General features: G+C 33.8%; 1 protein-coding gene and 1 pseudogene across 2 annotated transcripts in view; one reads left to right on the top strand and one right to left on the bottom strand.

The window, feature by feature from the left end:
- LOC136043898 (store-operated calcium entry regulator STIMATE-like) overlaps positions 1-14,217 on the top strand; it is a 62,625-nt gene extending 48,408 nt beyond the window's left edge. For both annotated transcript variants that reach the window (XM_065728938.1, XM_065728928.1), the window contains exon 5: positions 13,767-14,217. In XM_065728938.1, coding sequence (XP_065585010.1) covers positions 13,767-13,985 — 219 coding nt within the window. In that variant the 3' untranslated portion in view covers positions 13,986-14,217. The remainder of the gene's footprint in view (positions 1-13,766) is intronic.
- Positions 14,218-21,190: 6,973 nt separating this feature from the next.
- LOC136033599 (actin, cytoplasmic 3-like) lies at positions 21,191-21,702 on the bottom strand (annotated as a pseudogene).
- Positions 21,703-22,774: the final 1,072 nt, after the last annotated feature.

The following is a 22,774-nucleotide window of genomic DNA, read 5'->3' as shown; positions in this document are numbered from 1 at the left end:
AAAAATCAATTAGAAAGAGAAATTTTAAATGATAACTTATTTTGGAAATGAGTTGGAAATTAATTGGATTTTAAGATAATACAAGTTAATGCTTCGATATAATAAGCAGTGTCTAAATTAGCTGAATATATAAGCTGAATTTTATTCGTTCACAAGTTTACTTAAAATAAGGAGGGTAAAAATAGAAATTGAAACCAAAAGATAAAAATCAACTACTAGCCAAAAAAAAAAATCCATGAAATCAGTTTAAATAGCTCTCATATATATATATAAAAAAAAACACGATTTAAACTCTTTTCAAATATATTTCACTGTAGTGAATTCGTGAAATCTATTAGATCCAAAGTTAATGAAACTTTTAATAAAGAAAAAGAACTCCTCTTTTTTTGTTTGGATTTTGACAGCTAATCTCAAAGGGGCAAGATATACAGTATATGGGGAAGAACCATGGCAAAATAAAGCTTTGCAATTAAACGCTTATTATAAATAAGCTTTTGAGTTGCGAGTTTTCCCTAGTTGATGCCGAAGCCTAGTATGACTTGGTCTACAGAAAATATACAAGTACTAACTTCACCTGGGCCTTGGAGGAGGCCAACATATTCAGTAAACAAAGCTCCTAAACTGTTATGCTTGGCAAAAAATGGATAAAGAAGATGGAGCTTTACCAAAGGAGCTTTGGGCAGTGATATTGATCGACAGGTCCATAAAAGTCCGAAGTATCAAAAGGAGTACCAACGCGAACATCAATACTACTACTACTACTAATAACTCACTGTAGCAGTAAGCCGCCAGAGGCCAACATAGCTACGCACGCTCCTCCTCCAACCTAATATATTCAAGGCCTCCCTCTTTACACCCTCCCGAGAAGTTTCCATTTCCTTTAAATCTTTATTTATGACATCCTCCCACCCCAGACGAGAATGACCTGCTTTCCGTGTAGCCCCAGACGGTTGGCCAAAAAGGACAATCTTCGGCAATATGTCATCCTTCATCCGCAGAACGTGGCCTAGCTATCTCAACCTTTCTTTCATTATAGCCCTAGAAGGCGGGATTGAGCCCACGCGAACTTCAGTAAAAAAAATCATGGAATAGCTAAACTTATTAAATTATGTATAGTTTTATAATGTTTGTTTTCTAAGATAATTTACCAGAAAAACTCAAATTCTTCAGAATAAATATTGTCACCAAATTATTGCCTACTGCATATTAAAATCCTATTTAAGATTTTTATCTGCATGAGATGACAATAGCAGCTGATTTGACAAACGTTGGAGTATGCTGTTGTGTCCCTATATTCTTTTGTGTATACCTTTGTATGTGTCACGTGACTGATTAAGTGACTTTACTCCAAGTGGCTTAGAGGGAATCTCTTGTAACTTCCAATTCTGTGAAATGTTAAAAGAAAAATGTCTGTTTTTTTTAAATCGTTGCAAAACAGTTTCTTTTTCTCTCTTTGATTGCATTAAATAAAATAAAAACTAGTTTTTTTTTAACTGAAAGTGAGGAGCGACATTAAAACTTAAAATGAACAGAAATTACTCCTTGTATGAAAGGGGCTGTTCCCTTCTCAACGCCCTGCTCTTTACGCTAAAGTTTGACTCTTTCTCTCAATTCTACTCTATTAAACAGTAAAAAACTTTAGCGTAAAGAGTGGGGTGTTGAGAAGGGAACAGCCCCTTTCATACACCGAGTAATTTCTGTTCGTTTTAAGTTTTAATTTCGCTCCTTACTTTCAGCTAAAAAAAACTCGTTTTTTTTTATTTAATTTCTGAATGTTTTTGAATCAATACATGTTTGATTTTGGCTCTCTCCATATAAATTATTAAAATGAAATTTGCATATTGATTCTTTTTTTGGCTAAATGGCTTTTTCTTAGTTTTAATCAGACGATTTCGAGAAAAAAAGGGTGGGGGAGGCCTAGTTGCCCTCCAAATTTTTGGTTACATGAAAAGGCAACTAGAACTTTTAATTTTTAGCGAACATTTTTATTAGTAAAAAATTCAAGTAACTTAAGAATGAACTTACGTAATGAACTTCTATATTCTTATATTTTCATTATGTATATGAGGGGGTTTGTCCCATCGTTAATACCTCACTCTTTACACTAAAGCTTAAATTTTGTCCCAACTCTTTAAGAATGACCCCTGAATCAGAAAGGCCGTAAAATAAATAGTTGAAATTACTAAAAATACTTTGGCCTAAAGAGCGAGGTATTTAGAAGGAGACGAACCCCTCATATGCGTAATAATCTCTGTTTGTTTTAAGTTTTAATGCTGCCCCTTACTTTCATTTGAAAAAACTTTCGTATTTATTTTTTCATTGTTTTTTTTTTTTAATAATGCTAGAAAACCCTTTGTCTCCTTTATTGAATTTCTCTTCCCCCATGACATATTTCTCCAAGGAAAGATCCTCCCACATAGGCCCCTCCTCTCAACCCCCCCCCCCCAAACCAAAATAATCCCCCTGAAAAACGTCTGTACACTTCCCATAACCATTACTGTATGTAAACACTGGTCAAAGTTTGTAACTTGCAGCCCTTCCCCCGGGGACTGTGGGGGAGAAGGTCATCCCAAAGACATAGTTTTTATGGTTTTCGACTATGTTGAACAAAATGGCTATCTCAAAATTTTGATCCGTTGACTTTTGGAAAACAATTAGCGTGGGTGGGGGCCTAGGTGCCCTCCAATTTTTTGGTCACATAAAAAGAGTACTAGAACTTTTAATTTCCGTTAGAATGAGCCCTCTTGCGATATTCTAGGACCACTCAGTCGATACTATCACCCCTGGGAGAAAAAAAAAATCACGCACCCGTCATCGGTCTTCTGGCAAAAAAAAATACGAAGTTCAACATTTTTGTAGATAGGAGCTTGAAACTTTTACAGTAGGGTTCTTTTATATGCTGATTGCGATGGTGTAATAATCCTCCTGGAAAAAGTATGTACACTTCCCAATAACCATTACTGTATGTTAACACTGGTCAAGGTTTTTAACTTGCAGCCCCCGGAGACTCTGGGGGAGTAGGTCATCCCAAAGACATAGTTTTTATGGTTTTCGATTATGCTGAACAAAATGGCTATCTCAAAAGTTTGATCTGTTGACTTTGGGGTAAAAAAATAGCGTGGGTGGGGGCCTAGGTGCCCTCCAATTTTTTGGTCACTTAAAAAGAGCACTAGAATTTTTCATATCCGTTAGAATGAGCTTTTTTGCGACATTCTAGGACCACTCGGTCGATACTATCACCCCTGGGATAAAAAAACTAAAATTTCGCACCCGTGATCGGTCTTCTGGCAATCTGGTTTATTTAAAATCAGCATAAAAATCCGATTCTTTTGATGTATCTTTTAGAATCAATTTTCTGTTTTTTAGAGTTTTGTTTACTATTGAGCCGCGCCGCTCCTTACTACAGTTCGCTACCACGAATTGTTTGAAAAGCAAGAATTTTTTTAATATGAGTTTCAATCATTATTGTAATTAAGCAAAGTTTTTTTGCCTCTGAAAATAAGGAGCAACATTAAAACTTAAAAGGAAGAAATTTTTCTGTAAGGGGTGCTAACCCCTCTTTAAGTCTTGCTCGCCACACGAAAGGTTTTGAGTGCTTTAAAAAAGCTTCTCATTTCAATTAAACGGCCCTTCAGTAGTCTTTTTAGACTATTAAAAGAAAAAGTCCAACTTTAGTGTGAAGAGCCAGGGATTGAAGGGGGTAGCCCTGTCATATAAAGAACACCTTCTGTTCGTTTTAATTTTTACTGTTGCTCCTTACTTTCTTTTGAAAAACTCGTTCTAATTTAATTTCTGATCGTGTTTTAGATTATTCCGGGAAATTACCCTTCCCCTTCCATGTAAAATTTCCACGAGACAATTCTTCCCCTGGACACTTGTTCTTGGAAAATTCTACTTATTTTCATCTGAGAAATGAAATTACTTTGGATTTTTATTCAGTTCCCTTTCATTTTGTAATCATGCTGTAAATCCGCCCTTCGTTGAAAATCCCTCCGTGTAAGGTTGTTCCTGCTGAAATTTTTCCCATCAAAAATTCCGCTCGTGTAAATTTTCCCCATATCAGTTATCTCCTCATTGTAATTTCCCCGAGTCAATACCCCGTTGAAAATTCTCCGAACTTCCTTTTAGAAAACTTATTTTTTATTTAAATGCCAGATCGTTTTCAAATCATTCTAGAAATACCCCTCCCCTTCCTGCAGAAGATTCCCCGAGAAAAATTTAACTCATAAAATATCTCCTGTCCAACCACTTAAATACCCCCCCCCCCCCATGGACGGTCTCTCCCGCGGAAAATTTCCCCTGACAATCTTCTCTGTTGCTAAAATCTCCCGGAGTAATCTATCTACATGTAAAATTGAGCAGCCAAAGAGGAAGTAGGACAAAACTAAAAGAATTGAATCCCATATGAGTTCCGAAAATTCCCTCGTGAGAAATTTTTCACCCAAAAAATACCCCTGTAACTCTCGAAAGTATCCCTCAAAAAATTTTCTGGTAACTCTGTGACGGTTTAAATTCCTCAAAATCTTCTCTCCATCTCTCTTTAACTCTTTCCTTATCGCTAATTGTTGCCCCTTTCCTATCTTTAACTGAGACAAGGCCAGATGGACTATTTCCTCTCAGTTTATGAACATGCCAGTACCATAGTTTACTATTATGCCGTGTGGACGCATCTTCCGGATCTTCAGCAATTTTATCCATGGCCTCCACTTCACACCTCATTAATCCATATTTTAATACTCTCTCCAATTTATTTACATTCATTTTACTTTCATATTATGTGTCACTTACATAATGTTTGTTCAAGCTCCTACTCCTCTATTAAATATAAAACCTTTTCGCTGATATTCCTAGCTGTTTTTTTTTATCCCTAAGACACTATCAGCGACTTCACAAATTATTGTCTTAAAAATATTCCACCCATTTTCCAAATTGTCAAATTTTAAAATCTTCAGTTAGATATTTAACTGTTTGTGTGAAGTTTATCTCAGATTCTCATCCTAGAGTTTATTAACGTCATAGCTTCATGGAAGGGAACTACCCTCGCTAAATTTTAGCTTTAGACACTAAGAGATGGTTATCCCTATTTTTAACATCGACCACAGTGCTCCTATATACCCCACCATGTCGTATCAGTCCTGCCAATCTTCGTTTTACAATACCATAATTCATAAGATTAGCTGTTTTACCATAATGTGAATTCCGTGTTAATTTATGGGCCATTTTGTGATCAAATACTTTATTACTTAAAACTGGATTGTTATACCCATAAAATTACAGCAGTCAGTAACCATTACTGTTTTCTTTTCCTGTAGAAACTGAACAAGGCTAGGATACCATTTACCCCTATTTGTACCAACCTGGGCATTTAAATCTAATAAGACACCATATTTCTGCCTGGTACCCTGTCTCATTGCTCCTGGAACTGTAAGTAAAATTCATATCAGTCACTAGTATATCCCTTAAGCGGTTCTAATTGGACATATACTACTATGACTGATATTGTGCACTTTTTAGTCATAAAATGAGCAATTAGTATGCTATTATTAATACCTTCCTAACTTAAACAAGACTTAGCATTTTCCTTTTTCATCATCGGCCTCAATCCCTGTCTATTCGCCCTATCCTTCCTGCCTGATTATATAAATTTTGTATCACCTAATTTCACGTTTCCTACATTTTTCCCTGCGACATGAGTTTTTGAAACTCAAATCCAGTTTGAAGCTTCTGAATTCATAAGTCAAGATGACGATACGATAGTGTTTTTTTAACGTTGCCGCGTTCTCAAGTTGCAATTTTCGTATTCTTTAAATCTTTGAAATTATTATGGCCCCAGAAAAGGCACTGGTATCAGGACCAGTGCAGGATAGGACTAACGCGTCTTTTCAAGTCTACAGGTAGCCCGTAGGCCGGCTTAGAACTGGACCGCAATAAGTCCCTGGGACCTCCAGCTGAATGGTAGCTTTGTGCAATCTTGGGCCCGTCTTGGTCTTAACATAGTTTTCCCCACTTTGCGATGCAACAAGAATTGAAATCATGCACAGGTGGCCTCAAGGCTATAACTCCCAACTAGATATATATGAATGCAAATATTATGATAGGACGGTGAGGCAACCCATAATAGATAACTTAGCTAGTAAGAGGTTTTCAACCCGAAAAAGCCCACCAAAACAAACCAAACCCAGAAGAATTATCCAATAATCAAAAGCCAGTGCAAAGGCTGTGTCGTCTACTAGGCTATAATTTCCTCGAGGATTATAAGTCCTCAAGGCCATTCTGCGGCACTGCTAGCAGTCACGGTTTTGGTTAGGATAACTTAAAAGGTCCACCCTGATACCTCTATGAGAATTGCCCTACCAGAGATGGCGATAGAGGGACAGAGAAAGGAATTTATGACGGTGCGGAGATCCCTAACAAAGTCACAGCTCCAACCTTCTATATCAAGCCTATCTTGGTTAGGACATTCCCTGGAGCTTTGGAAGATCTTATCATTCCATGACGAATAGCTATTGAATAAATGGCCATCTCAAAATTTTTATCGGGTGTCTTTGTGGAAAAGGGGTGTTGAAGGGAGGATAGTGATTCTCCAATCTTTTGGTAGCCTGAAAAATAAACTAGAACTTTTTATTTTCGTTCAAATGAGCTCCCTATCCATGTTCTAGGACCATTGGTTCAATACAATCAACCCTGGGGAAAAAAACACGTATCCGTGATCTTTTTCCTGGCAAAAAGCCCAAATTTAGATACGGAGTTGAAACCTCTATAGCAGGATTCTCTGATATGCTGGATCCAATGGTGTGGTTTTCATTAAGATTTCATGACTTTGAGTGATGTTTCCCTCTTTTTCGGAAATCCATTGATTAATCTCTGACTTATAGCTTTTAATGGGTAATGTTAAACTTAAGGAATTTTATTTATTTGGAATCGATGAAAAATCCCACTCTTTTGATGTATTAATTGTCATCGAAATTCCTTTTTTTTTAGTTTCGGTTGCTATTGGGCCGAGTCCCTTCTTACTTACTATTTGTTACCGCGAACTGTTCGATAAAAAGAAAAATCAAAGTCAGTTAATAAATATGAAATGCTTTCATGTTCAACCTTATTTCCATTGTTAATAATACGATTCCGATTGATATTAAATAAAAGAAAAAGTCTTTTCAACTTGAAGTAAAGAGCAGCATTAAAACTTAAAACGAACTGAAATATTACGTATATGAGGGGGATTGCCCCCTCTTCAGTACCTCGCTCTTCACGCTAATTTTTTTTTTAGTATTTATAAAAAAGCTTCTGCTTGTTCTATTTAAACGACCCTTGTGTTTCAGGAGTCGTTCTTTGAGATTTAGGGCAAAATTCAGTGTCTAGATTAGTAAGTTCTGCTTTCAATTGAAAAATGTTCCTATACACATGAAAGAGTTCCTAGTTTATTTAATATAGCGCATTTTACTCATTCCCATGGATTAGTGTTTTTTTTTTTTTTTTTTTTTTTTTTTTTTTTTTTTTTTTTTTTTTTTTTTTTTAGGAAGGCTTATCAATGTGTTCTTTTCAACACGTTGATGAGCGTAAGTTACGGTTCTATTTCATATCATTTTCTTGCTATTACTAAAAGATAGCAAGTCAAGAAGTGTGTTGAAATAAAATGACCGTTGTTTGTTCCCTTGAAAGCAATGGAGCCTAATGGAATTCCACAAAGTTTCCCTTGTTATGGCCCTTTAAAAGGAATTCAATTTCATTTCAATCACCAATTGATACTTTTCGTTTACTATGAACCACGATAGCTTTTTTTTGTCGTCAGTGAAAAGCGATATCAAAATAGAACCTGTTTTTGAAATCGGTTTTACTTAAACATTGACCTCGTTTACTTGGGTTTAGATATCAGCCGTAATAGTTTATGTCGATGATGAGGATTACACGTTTATTAAATTTAAACAAGTTTTTTATAACTGAAAGTAATAAGCTACATTAAAATTCAAGCTGAGCAGAGGTTTTTTCCGTATTTATAGAGGTTGTCCCCCTTCTCAATGCCTTGCTTTTTACGCTAAAACTTTTAGCACTTTTTAGAAAGTCTCCTTTTCTGATTAAACGGCGCTTATGCTTCAGGAGCCGATCTAAAAAAAAATATCGCGACAAACAGTCAAACTTTAGCATAAAAGCAGGGTATTGAGGAGGGCGGCAACACTTTTATATACAAAATAATTTATTTCCGTTTTGATTTTTAATGTTGCTCCTTACTTACAGTTAAAAAAAACTTTTATTTATTAATTTTCTGATAGTTTCTCAAATAACGCTGGCAGATTTGGCTCACCCTCCGCTAACCACCACCACCCCAAGCACAGAAAACTCATTCGAGGAAATTCTTATCGCGTAAAACACAGCCCCTTCTTCCTGTAAAATTCATTGCCGACGATTCAGACTGAAAAATTCCTCCATAGCATACTTTCGTGTGGAAAAGATTAATTTCTATTTGTTTTTCCTGATCATTTCAGGCCCCCCCCCCCTTCAGTGGAAATTTTCGTCCGGAAATCCAAACACTCTGAAATTAGCCCCGAATAATTCCCCTGGAATATTTCCACAAGCAAAATAGAGTTGGCAAAGAAAAAGTAGGAGAAATAAAAAGAATTTCGGGTACTTGTATGATCTAGCCCCGACCTAATATTCTTCATCAGACAGTTCGTGGTAACGGACTTGTAAGTAAGGAGCGACCGAGCTCAATTGTAACTGAAACTCTAAGAAATAGAATTTTGATACCAATAGATGGATCAAAATAATTGTAGTTTTACGCTGATTTCAAATATAAAATTTAATCTTACCTCAATGGATACGAGCCTGAGAAAATTTGACTGATTTTTGAAAAAAGGGGGAAAGACCCTCTAAAAGTCATAGCATCTTAATGAAAATCATACCATCAAATTCAGCGTATCAGATAACCCTACCGTAGAAGTTTCTAGCGCCTATCTGAAAAATTCAAAAGTTAGTATTTTTCTGCCAGAAGAAACATCACGGATGCGTGTTTATTTGTTTTTTGCTTTATCTTTCTTCTGGGATGATCGTATTGACCCAGTGGTCCTAGAATATCATGAAAGGGCTCATTCCAACGGTAATTAAAATTTCTAGTGCCCTTTTTAAGTGACCGAAAAAATTAGAAGGCAACTAGGCTTCCTCCGATGCCCCTTTTTTCTCAAAATCGTCTGATTAAAATTTTGAGATTGCCATTTTGTTCAGCATAGTTGAAAGGTGGAATAACTATGCCTTTGGGGATATTATGACCGTCACATAGCCCCTGTGGAAAGCTTTTAAGTTACGAAATTTGCCTGTTGTTTACGCGTAGTATTTGCTATTGGGTAGTATGCATACATTTTTTTTTTTTTTTGAGGAGGGGATTATCTGCTGTTGAGATTTTCTACGGAGATAATTTTCCATGGAGAGTTCCAGGTGTTGAATTTTTCAGGGGAAAACATGAACTGGAGGAACTAGTCAGAATTCCTATGCGGCATTCTTCTTATGTCTTGCTTTCTCTTTTCCGTCTCAATCTTACGCGTGGAGATGTTAAGGGTAATTGCCCGGGGTAAAGGATGGAATTTTTTAGAAAATAAATCATTGGGGAGGAGGAATTTTTCTGTGGAGGAGTAGCCAGATTGCCTGGAATTATTTTTTTTAATCAGAAATTTAATAAAAAAAAACAATTTTTTCAACTGAAAGTAATGAGCAACACTAAAACTTAAAACGAACTAAAATTATTACGTATGTGAGGATGTTACTCCTCCACAACACCTCGCTCTTTATGCTAAAGTTTAAATTCCGTCCCAATCCTTTAAGAACGACTCCTAAAACATTATATTCGTTTCGTTAGAATAGTAAGAAGCTTTTATTAAAAGTACTAAAAAACTTTACCGTAAAGAGTGAGGTGTTTAGGAGGAGTAACCCCCTCAAGTACGTAATAATTTCTGTTCGTTTTAAGTTTTAATGTTGTTCCTTGGTATTAGTTGAAAAATTTTTAATCTGAGTAGAACCTGTTTCTCTGACGCTCAATCCTAATGAAATATTAGACAAAAAATTTCAACTGCAAGTAAGGAGCGACACTAAAACTTAAAACGAACAGAAATTATTCCTTATATGAAAGGGGTTATCCCATTATCAATGCCTCGCTCTTTACGCTAAAGTTTGACTCTTTCTCACAACTCTACTTTTTAAAACAATAAGAAAAATTTCTCCCATGAATAATTCTTCCACGGAAAGATCCCCCTCGTAACCCTACCCCCCTGCCCCCCCCCACCTGAAAAAATTCCCCGTGAAAACATCTGTATACTTTCGAATAACCAATACTATATGTAAACAACTGGCGAAGCTCATAACTTGCAGTCCTTCCCCCGGGGACTGTGGGGGATTAAATCATCCTCAAAGGCATATTTATTTAGATTTTTCGACTATGCTGAACAAAATTACTACATCAAAATTCTGATTCGGTGATTTTGGGTGAAATGAGCGTTGAAGGGGGCCTAGTTGCCCTCCAATTTTTTTGTCACTGAAAAAGGGTACTAGAACTTTTAATTTCCGTTCGAATGATCCCTCTCGCAACATCTTTGGAATACTGGGTCCATACGATCACCCCTGGAAAAAAAATTCATAAGCACGCATCCGTGATCTTTTTTCTGGCAAAAAATACTAAATTCTACATTTTTGCTGATAGGAGCTTAAAACCTCTACAGTAGGGTTCTCTGATACGATGAATCTGATGGTGTGATTTTCATTAAGATTTTATTACTTTTAGCTGGTGTTTCCCACTTGTTTTGAAAATAAGGCAAATTTTCATCAGGCTCGTAGCTTTTGATGAGTAGGACTAAACTTGATGAAACTTATATATTTAAAAGCATCATAAAAATTGGATTCCTTTGATTTATTTATTGGTATAAAAAAAATTTTTTTTACAGTTTTGGTTACTATTGAGTCGGGTCGCTCCTTGCTTACAGATCGTTACCATGAACTGTTTGATAAACAGCCAGAAGTTGTATCTCGTTGCTGGTGTGGATTCGGAGAATATGGCAACAGGATGAATACCTTAAGTTTTGAAATTGTTGGTTTTTTGTGCTACGGATTTGCACACTGGGAAAGGAAAAATTGCACAAAATTAAACTGCATCTAGTACTAAGTAGCATTGCGGGTTTTGGGTTCACCCCTGTATTGCTGTGCAGATGGGGAAACCTCAAAGGATTTATAAGTTTAAAAGTTGAAGTGTTATGATATCCACAGTATAAATTCTTCGTTTCGCTGAAAGAAATTTCATATATTTATTTTATGTCTGTTTTTGTTAAGATTAATTTCTTGCGGTAAAATTTAAAACTGTTTGTTTAACTTGAAATTCGTATTCTGAATTTAACGCAAAATCCAAATATTTCTAGTCAGTTTTGAAAATATAAGTTACCCCCCCCCCCTCTCCCAAAAAAATGTTTCTCCAAATCGTAAATTAGCCATAAAAATGCAGGTGAGAAGACTAGTTTTTTTCTTAATAACGCTTTTCTCGTTTGTAAATATGTCTAAAAACGTCGGAAAAAATTTCTTAGCCACTCCCTGCCGGCTTCCTGAAAAAAAAAATATAGTTGGTAACCCCTTCCCTCCTACAGAATTACTTCGGTACTTCTCCCAACATAAAATACTTGATACGGTCCTTGATAAATTCTATTTAATACATTTTTTTTCTAAGAACCCTTGTGAAAAGGTATTTGATCCTCACAACTAGTAAAGTATTTTACTTAATTAAAGTAGAGGGCTGCTTGAAATAAAAGTTAAAATCAATAAGAGTTGCTTTACAGTAAAAAATAATTTTCTTGTTACCCTTCATTGACAGCCTGTCTTTATCTGTGTGGGATTTACTTTCTTCCCTTCTCAGAGTATGGAACTTCTTGATAAGCAATAATTTCTCCTGGTTTTTGTTTTGACGACTGTCAAGATCAGGAAACGCCTTCATTACACACTTCCCCATCTAGCAAGAGCCTTGTCAGTTAAATAATAAAATTTAGATTTATAAGCAGCGATGCCGATGCTTTGAAATAAACTGTATAGACTGTACCATAGACTGTACCAGTTTTATGACTAAAATTGTACCTCTAAAGATTAATTTGTACCATCTGAACCTCAGGTTGAAAAATTGCTGGAACAAGAAAAATATTTTCGAATAATTAAAACATTAACTGATGCCCAACTAAAACTAGCAAGTAAAACTAAAAGGTTCTAGAAAATTCGTATTGTACCAATCTATTTCCAAAAGCATCGCATTGTGTCTAAACCTTTAAATTGCTCCAAAAACGGTACAATTCCACCCTGTTGGGAAAAATGTATGTAAATAATAGGTGAAATTCTAATCAAAACGCCGAAACATATGAAAGGTTTCAACTTCACGTTGGAAGCCTTTATCAACGAAAAAAGGAAGGAATAAAAATTGATAAATGAAAAGGAAGGAATTAGACTAAACAGATAAAACATACAAGATATCAACCCAAAATGATGAATATAGTATAGTACATAGAAAGAAAACACGGAAAAAATGAAACAACTCTCATCTGAAGGAAATAACTGTTGTTGGCGTTTTGCAAAAGTTTTAATGAAACGTCGTAGGTAGTTCTAGTTGACACATTCTGAGTTGGCAGGTTTTTTGTATTAGTATATTACTTGTTATAATAATATAATTTTCGTATAACATAATAAAATCATATATAATTTGTATTATTTTTTTGTATTTTATGCTTGCTTACGCATGCATCTTAGTTTCAGAGCATAAGTTTTACTATTTCTATTTGAGTAAGTTTTCGTTGCATTAGAAATGAAAAATAATTGCTTATGTTGCCTCCAGTAAACAGCTTTAAATACTCGTCAATGTGTTATTCATTTTTTTTAGTTTTTCTCATGGTTGATGTGTAAGATTTGCTTTGTATAGGCGCAAAATATTAGGAATATTGTTTGGAGCGGGAAAAAAAAAACGTGTCTTTAAGCTTTATTGGTGTTTAGACTTTTATTGGTGAAAGTTAATTTTGATTTTTGACAAAAGAGATGTTATGAGTTGGAAATTACAAAATTTAAATTACCTTTTAATGGCGGTTTTGAGTTAGGTTGAATTTTCTTTCGCTCGGGGAATTCGACTAAAAAGTAATCTTTTTGATTTGCCATAATTGTGAACTTTAGAATCACTTTTTTCGAACTTTTTAATGAAAATGAAAAGGAGTATAAATTAATCCGACCCTTGAATAAATAAAACCTAAATCATTTTGTACCGCCATATCTTAACTATCTTTTGGTATTGATTCTGTATCTACGGAGTGATTTTACCTCCCTTTTATTGCATATTCAACTTCTCATTCAAATGTGTTTACTTACTTTGAGTGTACCTGAGAGTTTTCATTTTGATATAATTTTTCAGTTAAAAAAGAGTGGACTGTGGAGCATTAGATCCCCCTAGACCTTTTATCCACCCATAAATTTAAAAAAGATAGCTTTTACAGGGGTATATTTTTTTTAAAAAACGTCTCTTTGGATGATTGATGTACAAAAAAGAAAGAAAAAACTTGTCCCCTCTATAGATCCTGGAAAATAAATTTTGCCTGTAAAAGAAAAGAGATGGTTCACCATGTGCTTATTCTTCATATGGACAGAGTTTCTTTTTAATTGTTTCTTTTTACTGTTTCTTGTTACTTTTAAACTTTATTGTCCAAACTATGTCCTGTAAATATGAGGAAAAGGCCTGTGGTTGTGTTGCAAAGAATAATGCCTCAACTTGATTTTAGGTACTGATGTTTTGGGTTACAGATAACTTTTTAATGCGAGGTCATCGAGGAAGAAAGCGAAGCAAACGTGATTCTAGAAACAGTTTACGACATCAGCGTGCAGATAAAGAATCAGAAGACGAAGAAGATAATCCTTTGTTGTCCGGAGATGATGAATTGCTCGGAGTCAAAGAAGACTTACAGTTGCGGTCAAAAAAGCTTAGGTCACAGATTGTCTAATGTAAAGTTGACATCAAAGATTGTCAAAGCCTGAAGAAGATATGACAGTTTAAAAAAACTTGATCCTAAAAATAAAATAAAAAAATAAAAACTAAAGTGAGCATAGAAAATAATTCAAAGAAAAGATAATGGCAGCTGCTGAATAGATTCTTTTCTTAACATAAATTTGATTCTATGACGCCCAATTCAAAACTACAAGTTATAATTAACGGATTTATTATTTCGGTTCTAATTCAAGTGAAAAACAAGCTATCGTTTACTGCTGTTAAGGCTCTCGTTTTCATCAATATAAGTAATTTTCAGGGAAAACTGGTTCTAAGTAGTTACTAGTAAGTTTCCTATTGTGAGAAGCCAGCTGTTATGTCTTTTTTTTTTAGTTAACTATGATCTATGGTTGGTATATGAAGTTCCATGTCCGCTCTCTGTGATTCTGATTTGATATTAGTCCCATGTTACGCTGAGCAATAGTAATTTAGATATTTTGTTCAGGATGCTAGTGATCGTGACCAATTTCCGTGCATTTTCTTGTCAGTTTATATATATATATATATATATATATATATATATATATATATATATATATATATATATATATATATATATATATATATGGATTATTGATTGAATATTTTTGTTTTGATTGAATATTTTCTTATTAATAAAGCTATATATGATTTTCTGAATCAGTTTTTGTTGTTGGGATATAAATAATGGCCAGTAAGTTAATGTTTTGTCTCTCTCTCCCTTTCTCTCTCAGTTCTCTGTATTTTATATTTTTTTAAGTTGTATGCAAACCTCCTGTCGACCAGTGGGAACTAAGGTGGACTTAATTTTTATGGCAAGTTTAATGTTCTTGCATATAAATAGATATTATTATTAGGGATAAATATGTGAATTTCATGACATAGAACTGGCAATCACTTAGCCTTGGAAAACGGATTTCTTAAAATAATGCGTGTAAACGTTATGTCATTCGCAAACCTTTTAAACTTTGTTCTATTTTTCGAAAAATTCTTTCTAAATCTACGTTCCATAAATTTAATTTTTTATTATCAGCTGTAAATCGATTTATCTCCAACACGGAGCTTTGGTCCGAGAATTTAAATAATTTAGCGTTTGTTTTCCATGTTAGCCGTAACCAACGATTACTGGTAAACCATATTATAGAAAGATCTTTTAATCACTGAGCAAAAATGCCACAAAAATTTTAATGCAAGAGGTCAATTATTTTGCTGGTAAATCACCATTCCGGAATCGTAAAGTAGTTTTAAGGAATTTTAAGTTCATCCCTATATGAATAAGGATCCATAAGGAACTTTTAAGGAAAGTATATACGTTTCGAAAGCCCATTGATCTCTGCTAAGGCCAGTGCCATGACTGCTTCTCAGAAGAAAAATAACGAAGATTGCGCACAATATTCGTTTCTGAACCTGCTCCTCTTCTCTCTATTTGGAGGAGAACCTCCTCTTCTCTTTAAATCTATGTTTTTGTATTTGTTAAATTTTGCTTTTTAAGCCTGATATGTTTTAAACAACGAAATACAAGTAGAACAATAAAGGATTTTTTCTCTATAAGACAGTGGAATGCGAAATTCAAAAGAATATTTCGGCCCGATGTCCTGCCTTCCTCAGCACAACACAAACGAAACATGCATTAAAATACGACTTTTAAAACTAAAAATGTTTTTAGAACTTCTAAAACACCCCTGCCATCATAACTACTACGAAGTTCAACCAGAACGAATAGATAAAAAGAGGTGAGTTGATAATTATTCATTCAATGAAATTAAAAATAATTAAATACGCGCTTTCAAAGCCAATCGATTTTTTTTTTCTTTTTTTTTTTTTTTTTTTTTTTTTTGTCAGCTAGCCTCAAAGGACTTGTGACGGGTTCACTAGTATATCCCCTTTTTTTTTTTTTTTTTCATAATAAGTGCAAGAAACAGGCTATTTTACAGTCATATGATTTAACCTTTTATTTCGTATTTGGCTGTAGGTTTTTCTGCATTGCCATTGCTAATGCATCTTATCTATATTTTGTAATGTCAGTGGAAGCTCCTTTAGATTACAATATCTTTTTTTCAGTTGTTTTTTTCCTCTTTTGTAGAAAGGTCCCGTTAAAAAACAAGAACGGAATTCCGTTAAAAAAAAAAAAATATGAAATAGAAAGCTTTCAGGAGATATATGCCCTTCTCGGGTCGTGAAGATTTTAAAACTAACATAATAGGTTCAAAAGTAATATATGTCTGTTATTATTTATTGTGTTTTAGCAAAAAGTTATAAATTTTTCATTGTAAATTTTTTGCCGGAAAAGTGGTTTTATTTTTTCTTTTACATCTAAATATGGGATTATTTCAGAATTAATGCTATTTGTAACACACATCTACTCTTTTGATTTTGATGTTAATATTTAGGTCGATTGAGTGATGCTAGTGATTGATTGAGATTTATCTTGATATGGGGCCAACTGATTTAATCTTGCAACTGACCTGACAAAAGCAATTCCCAGGAAAACCAAAATCTAATTTCTATTTAACCTAACCAAAACTTTAAATCTAATTTAGATTTAATTTTAAATTTCAGGCTCTAATTAGTTTAATAATTAAAAATTCATTGATAACCAGAAATTTCATAGATTAAAAGATTGATCTGATTCAAAATGAAAAATGCTATCTTGAAAACTTATGTAGATATGGCTTGTACTCTTTAGTTTTAGATGGAACAATAAATTAAAGGCACTGGTAAATTGACTGTGACGACTGAAATAAAATTTCAGGATTTAAGACATGTTGTTTTGAACCATCCGACACATTTTATAAATTATACTTCATCACTGCAGATACAGCTTTTAGAGGTATACTGAAGGAGGGGAAATGGGCACAGAAATTTTTATTAGGGATATTTTAAGAATAAAAACAGCACAAAGTTGGGGAATTTTCCAATAAATATATAAAAATAAAAGAATCCCGGCACTTTTACATGAGTAGTAGGGGGGACTTGGTATGGACTGTCAGACTCTTCTTCTGTATTATTCATATCCGGGCGTCTATTATCTGTTCTAATTCAAAATTAGACTACTATTTCTTCTATTGTTCATGCTTGAAAGAAAAAAAAAGAATCCATAAACTCTAGATTCCAACAGTAATGTGGAACGTGAAAAGATTCTATATTTTGTAAACTGTGGTCGTCTGGGTAAATATAAGAAATCCTCTGAGTTTGAGGGCAGAGGGGGGGGAGGCTTGTACTGGCCTGAATGCCCTCTTATCTGTTGACTTCTCTGGTTGAAAACCTCATAAAAATATATTTTCTTATTTAGGTTTGCTGGTCATTATTTCCTCATTCATGTCCAAGCAATTATAAATGTTGAGTTATTCTAGGATTTATTTGCCCTTTTCATTTTAAAAGGAAAAATGGAAGATCCAAATTATTATCAATAATATATAAGATATGTTCGTGTGTGATTAAACCTAACAATGTTACTTAATACGTTGCGTATGAGCGTTACCTGTTTTGTGCATTATAACATATAAGTGATGAAAATTGTTCCTCGCTTTTGTTCTTATTCTTACTTACCTCATCTAAATATTGACATTATTGCAGTGATTTCTGTTTGGGCTTGTTGCTATTTTTGTTTTCTTTCTTTCTTTTTTTTTAATGTCCATCTAATTTTACTGCTGAAAGCCGTCTTTTGTTTATTTTGTATGCAATATATTACCTTACCAAGTCCAAATGCTTTCTAGATTTGATGCTAAGCTTATAATAAAAAGAAACACTACCAATTTACAATTGGCAAATAGCTGGCTATTCAGTATTTTGACGAGAAAATTTCAAAATCTTCATTAGTCATTTCAGCGCTTGATTTTAATTTTGTTGTGGGCGAGATTATGTATTTTCTCAAACCTAACTTTGACTTTTTCTCAAGTCGTTCGCTGGGTAGCCTCTCTCTCCCTCCCCCTTTTTCAACTTATCTATATATATATTATATATATATATATATATATATATATATATATATATATATATATATATATATATATATATATATATATATATATATATATATATATATATATATATATATATATATATATATATATATATAAGTCTCAAATCGGCAATCAACATAAAATTTTGAAATGATAAATAAATAAAAGGGATTTAATAAATAATAATTGTTTTCATAGCTCAAGCAATGTCACTTTTAAATTCAGGACAAAGCTTTATTTATTATTTCCAAATAGGTATATCCAATAGTAATAGGTTTTACTTTAGGAGCTCGTTTTTAAAATCTTTTTTTTTTTTTTTTTTTTTTTTTTTTTTTTTTTTTTTTTTTTTTTTTTTTTTGACCGGGTTCACCTCAACCCTGAAACATATGACACATACGGTAGATAAAACATACGGAAGACTGACTTTTCGGCAGTGTCTGTGTAAAAGGCAAAATCAACATCTGAATTATCAAGTATCCAACCAAGGTTTTTCTCTGTGGCAATTTTGTTTTAATCTGATCGTTGAGACTGGATCCTGTAGTACCCATTTTTTTTTCTTTAATAGCCGAATGAAAACAACAAACTTTTCAAAACTGCCTTTGTCCCTCAAAATGAGAGGTATAACATACTTGTATGGCATCTTTACCGAAAGAAAGGGGAATATTAGAGGAACTGTTCTTGAGGGAGATGAGCCGAAAGAATTTTGACGATATTGGCAGGGAATGCAATGCGTGACTGGGGGAAATTATTTGACGCTTCTCGTGGTTTTCCTCCAGATCTCTCTAGGTACTCGTTTAGAGCTGTGTCGACTCAGGTTGAGCTTACAGAGTCACACCATTGACCCACGATCCAAACCAAATAGCCAGTGTCTCTAGGACTCAAACCCTAGTTCATGGAGGACTCAAACCTCTAGTTCATGGAGATGGAAAATATAGTCTTCTTCTATGAGTTATATTTTGAGAGAAAGAAAAGTATGATCATGTTTCTTTGTGTCTTAAATTAGAGAATTTTAATTGGGGATCATTTTAAGTGGTTTGATGAACTGCTTTGTAAGCCTCTAAGCATCAAACTCTTGTCAGGCATGTAAGACATAGATGTCACGAAATATTATTATTATTAATAATTAATATATGTATCGAAGTGTTTTCGGGAAGCAGTTGTTAGACGTGATTTGCATTTGAAATGGACAAAATAGGGAAAATCTTTGATGGTGTGACGAAGCAATGAATATGTACCTCCCTTCTGCTCACGTTTCCTTGATCACTGTGTCCTATGAAATGTTTAGGTGGAAAGCTTAAAACTATTCACGAGAGAGAAAAAAACTACTGTACCATCATTATCTAAATAATTAAATATCCCAAGCAAATAAAAGCAAAAACAGCATCCTTTTCCTTCTATTTTTTTGAAAAAAATTTGTAGTTTATGTTGGTGATATGAGGGCGATTTAGGAGGGGCAAAACATTAATTAGGTTAATCATTTCACAGTCTGTCATTTTATGAGATAGAGTACATTTTTGGAAATATCCATAAACACTTCAGTGTTTTTAAAACATGAGTATGAGCTGATTCAACGTTATCAATTTTAAATGGGCTAGGGGGGGGGGAAGTGATGTTAGTTTGAAAGAAAAACATCGAGCCTCCTATGAATTGTTTACTGCCTTATAGTACCACCCAGAACAAGTTTGTAAAGTCAATTCTTGTCAGTTATTTTTTTCTAATGGTTCTGAGGACTTCCAGTTAATGCTCTTTGCCATACAGTCCTTTCTGTTGTAAGTATCTGAGCCTAAAAATGCTTTGCTTTTATGTCACTCTGGCAATCTATTATGAAAGACAAGTTGGAAATAGGATTGTTTTAATTACTTTTTCTGTCAGTTTGATTCATCCTTCTTTGTTCTCATAGATTGGATGGAAACTTAGCCTTTTTTTCTTCGAAATTGTCTCATTTCTTATAAGCGCCTTGAATGTTATTTTAAGGAGGGAAATCCCACTCAGTGGTTATTCTGAACAAAACCTAAAATAAAAACAATTTTACGACTCTATGTCAGACATAGCTGGAAAGGAAAATAAGAGGGGGCCGGTTGAGTAATTTGCTTTTTAAGAAGTCAGTTTGTTAAGGTAATTTTATTAAGGTAATTAATATAAAAAAATGTTAGAATAAAATGCTATTTAATAGCCAAAATTTTTGAGCTTGAACTAATTTTTCACCAAATATTCTGAATGAAGTGCATTAAAAGGATTTATCTGCGTATATTCAGATGTTTTTTTTTTACTTCTTATTAATGTTAAGATAACTGACATTTCGAAAGAGTTCTAACAATTGCGAAGAAATCGCAAGGATTTCCAAATTTAAAACTATTGTGAAAATAAATATTACCAAGGAAAAAACGTTTTCTCCTACCGGATTTTTGGTAGACATAAAATTTAATTTTCTCAAAAATTAAATTATGAAGAACAAAAGAGATGCCTTCCCTGTTATTCTGTGATAAATAACGTACTTCAATTTCGCGCGTGTACTGCAGTCATGTTTTGTATTAACCAATCATATTATGCATTAAGCGTGTGTTCGAGAGGAAGTGTTCTTGAAGTGTATCAATTTATTAAGTAATTTAAATATGTATATTAATTTAAGTATATTCGTGTTAATTATTAAGTATATTAATTAATTTCTTCAAGTCTATAACAAATTTATAGTATAATACCTAAGTTTCATAACTAATTTAAGTATATGAATTAATTAAATCATATTGAATATGTTATTTAAGTATATCAATCAAGTAATTTAAATTGATATAATAGTTAATTATTAACGCATATTAATTTTATGAAAGTAACTATCTATATCAATCAATTAATTTTGGTAGGTAATTTACGCATCTAAATAATTAAATATTCAGATATCCTAAGCAAATCAAAAGTGAGAAAAAGTTTTGAGTCAATTTTTTTTCAAAATACTTCCTCTATTAGCTGTCGTTGAATGGTTGCGCTTAAAGTGTTTGTTCGACTTTTTTTTAAATTCCCATACAAACATGGAATTCTAGAAGAAAAAAAGAAAGGGTGCTGCTCAACTCAATTTCTTTAACAAAAATCACATTTATTGGCAATGTCACTCTTGGGCATAATCTGGTTAAAAGCATTTTCTTTAAACAATTGAGGGTCCAGATTCGTCGTATTGCTGTTCAGAAATCCACATCTATTGGAATTTTCAGAGGGAAGCTAGGATCTATACAGAGTATTTACGCTCAGGTGTGGCAATAATTCTGATGTTCATAGTGGATGGTGCAAGGCTAGTTATTTCCTCCTGAATTCTGTCAGCAATACCAGGGTACATAATAGTACCATCAGACAAAATGGTGTTGGCGTAGAGGTTCTTTCTGATGTTTACATTGCGTTTAACAATATTTTTGTAGGTAGTTTTATGAATGCTAGTAGGTTCCATACCGAGGAAGGATGGCTGGAATAAAGCTTTTGGGCATCTAAATCTCTGATTACCAGTAGTGATAATTTGACTATCAGACAACTCATAGCTCTTTTCAAGAGGCTCTAAGCAGGAGGCAGCTACTGTCTCTTGCTTAGTGTCCAAAGTAACATAGCAAAGTTTTTCTTCAATATCACGAACAATTTCTCGTTCGATAGTGATGGTAAAGGAGTGTCCTCACTCGGTAAGATTTTCATCAAACAATCGGCCAAATGACGACCAGCTAGATCTAGTATAAAAATTGTATGTGGAAGGGATTAATGAGTCTGTGATCTTCAATTAAAATTAATTCTCATTCCTGAAGGATGTTGTTCTCAGGCAAAACTGCAAAATGCCAATTTTCTCTGCTATTTTCATGTATTATCATTTGTGTCATGACATTTGTGTTATCATTCCTATTGATTATTTGCTAGAAAAGCCTCTTTGGATTCGCATTCTATTTGGATTTCGGCCTTTGAAAGGTCATTTGCCTAAATTGTGACATTTTAAGGCCAATGGACAATGATATTTTATAAACGCCAAATTTCCCTCTGATGTTTAGGCAGACCTAGACCCAGTTCCTAACCATCTTCAAATGCTCTATCTGGCTCTGGATTTTACACGAGTGTTTATTGTGACAGGGCTGTGAGCTTCATATTCTACGGATTTAAAAGTAATGGCTTAATTTGTATTTAGCTCAATATCAGCGTAATCACAGTCCCATTATCAATTGGCATTTATTCGTTAGGTTAGTGCTTTAGTCTATCTTATCATGATTCTTTCGAATATTAAGATCTTTAAATTGAACTTGGTCGGTAGGGGGAAGGGGTCACAAAATAATTACTCGAAAAGCTTAAATATTGAATTAACATATCAAAAGCTTAAAATATTGACTGGAAGGTGATCTTTGCAAGTAAGTATGTAATATTCATGTTCAGCAGTGTTGTAGCTTCTCTGAGTTGGATATTGATCGTTGACATAACTGTAAGCTTGATTTAAATGTTTTTCAGAAGCATTGACAAGGATTTCTGGTTGTTTTGTGTTGGGGTTTCATTATATGCTGTTTATAGATTATCCAGAATGCTCGTACTTTGAAATTAGAATATTTTTAACTTCCAAAATGATGGTGAGTCATCATCCTTATTTTCATCCACCTCTTATAAACTTGCAAGTTGCTGTTTTTTAATTAGGTGTTGAACTGTCCAGCTATTGCACACTTGCAAGTCCTGTTTAGATCTTTATTTTGATGTTTGACTTAAGTACGAATGTATTAGGCTAGGACCTAGTAGGCTTCGCCTCATCACATTCTGAAACGATGGATGGTGAGGACATCAGAAACCGGTGTCAGGT

The sequence above is a fragment of the Artemia franciscana genome, chromosome 1 (genome assembly GCF_032884065.1).
Source record: "Artemia franciscana chromosome 1, ASM3288406v1, whole genome shotgun sequence".
Taxonomy (NCBI): Eukaryota; Metazoa; Arthropoda; class Branchiopoda; order Anostraca; family Artemiidae; genus Artemia; species Artemia franciscana.
Note: the sequence above shows the minus strand (reverse complement) of the source record. Positions and strands in the feature narration are given on the sequence as shown.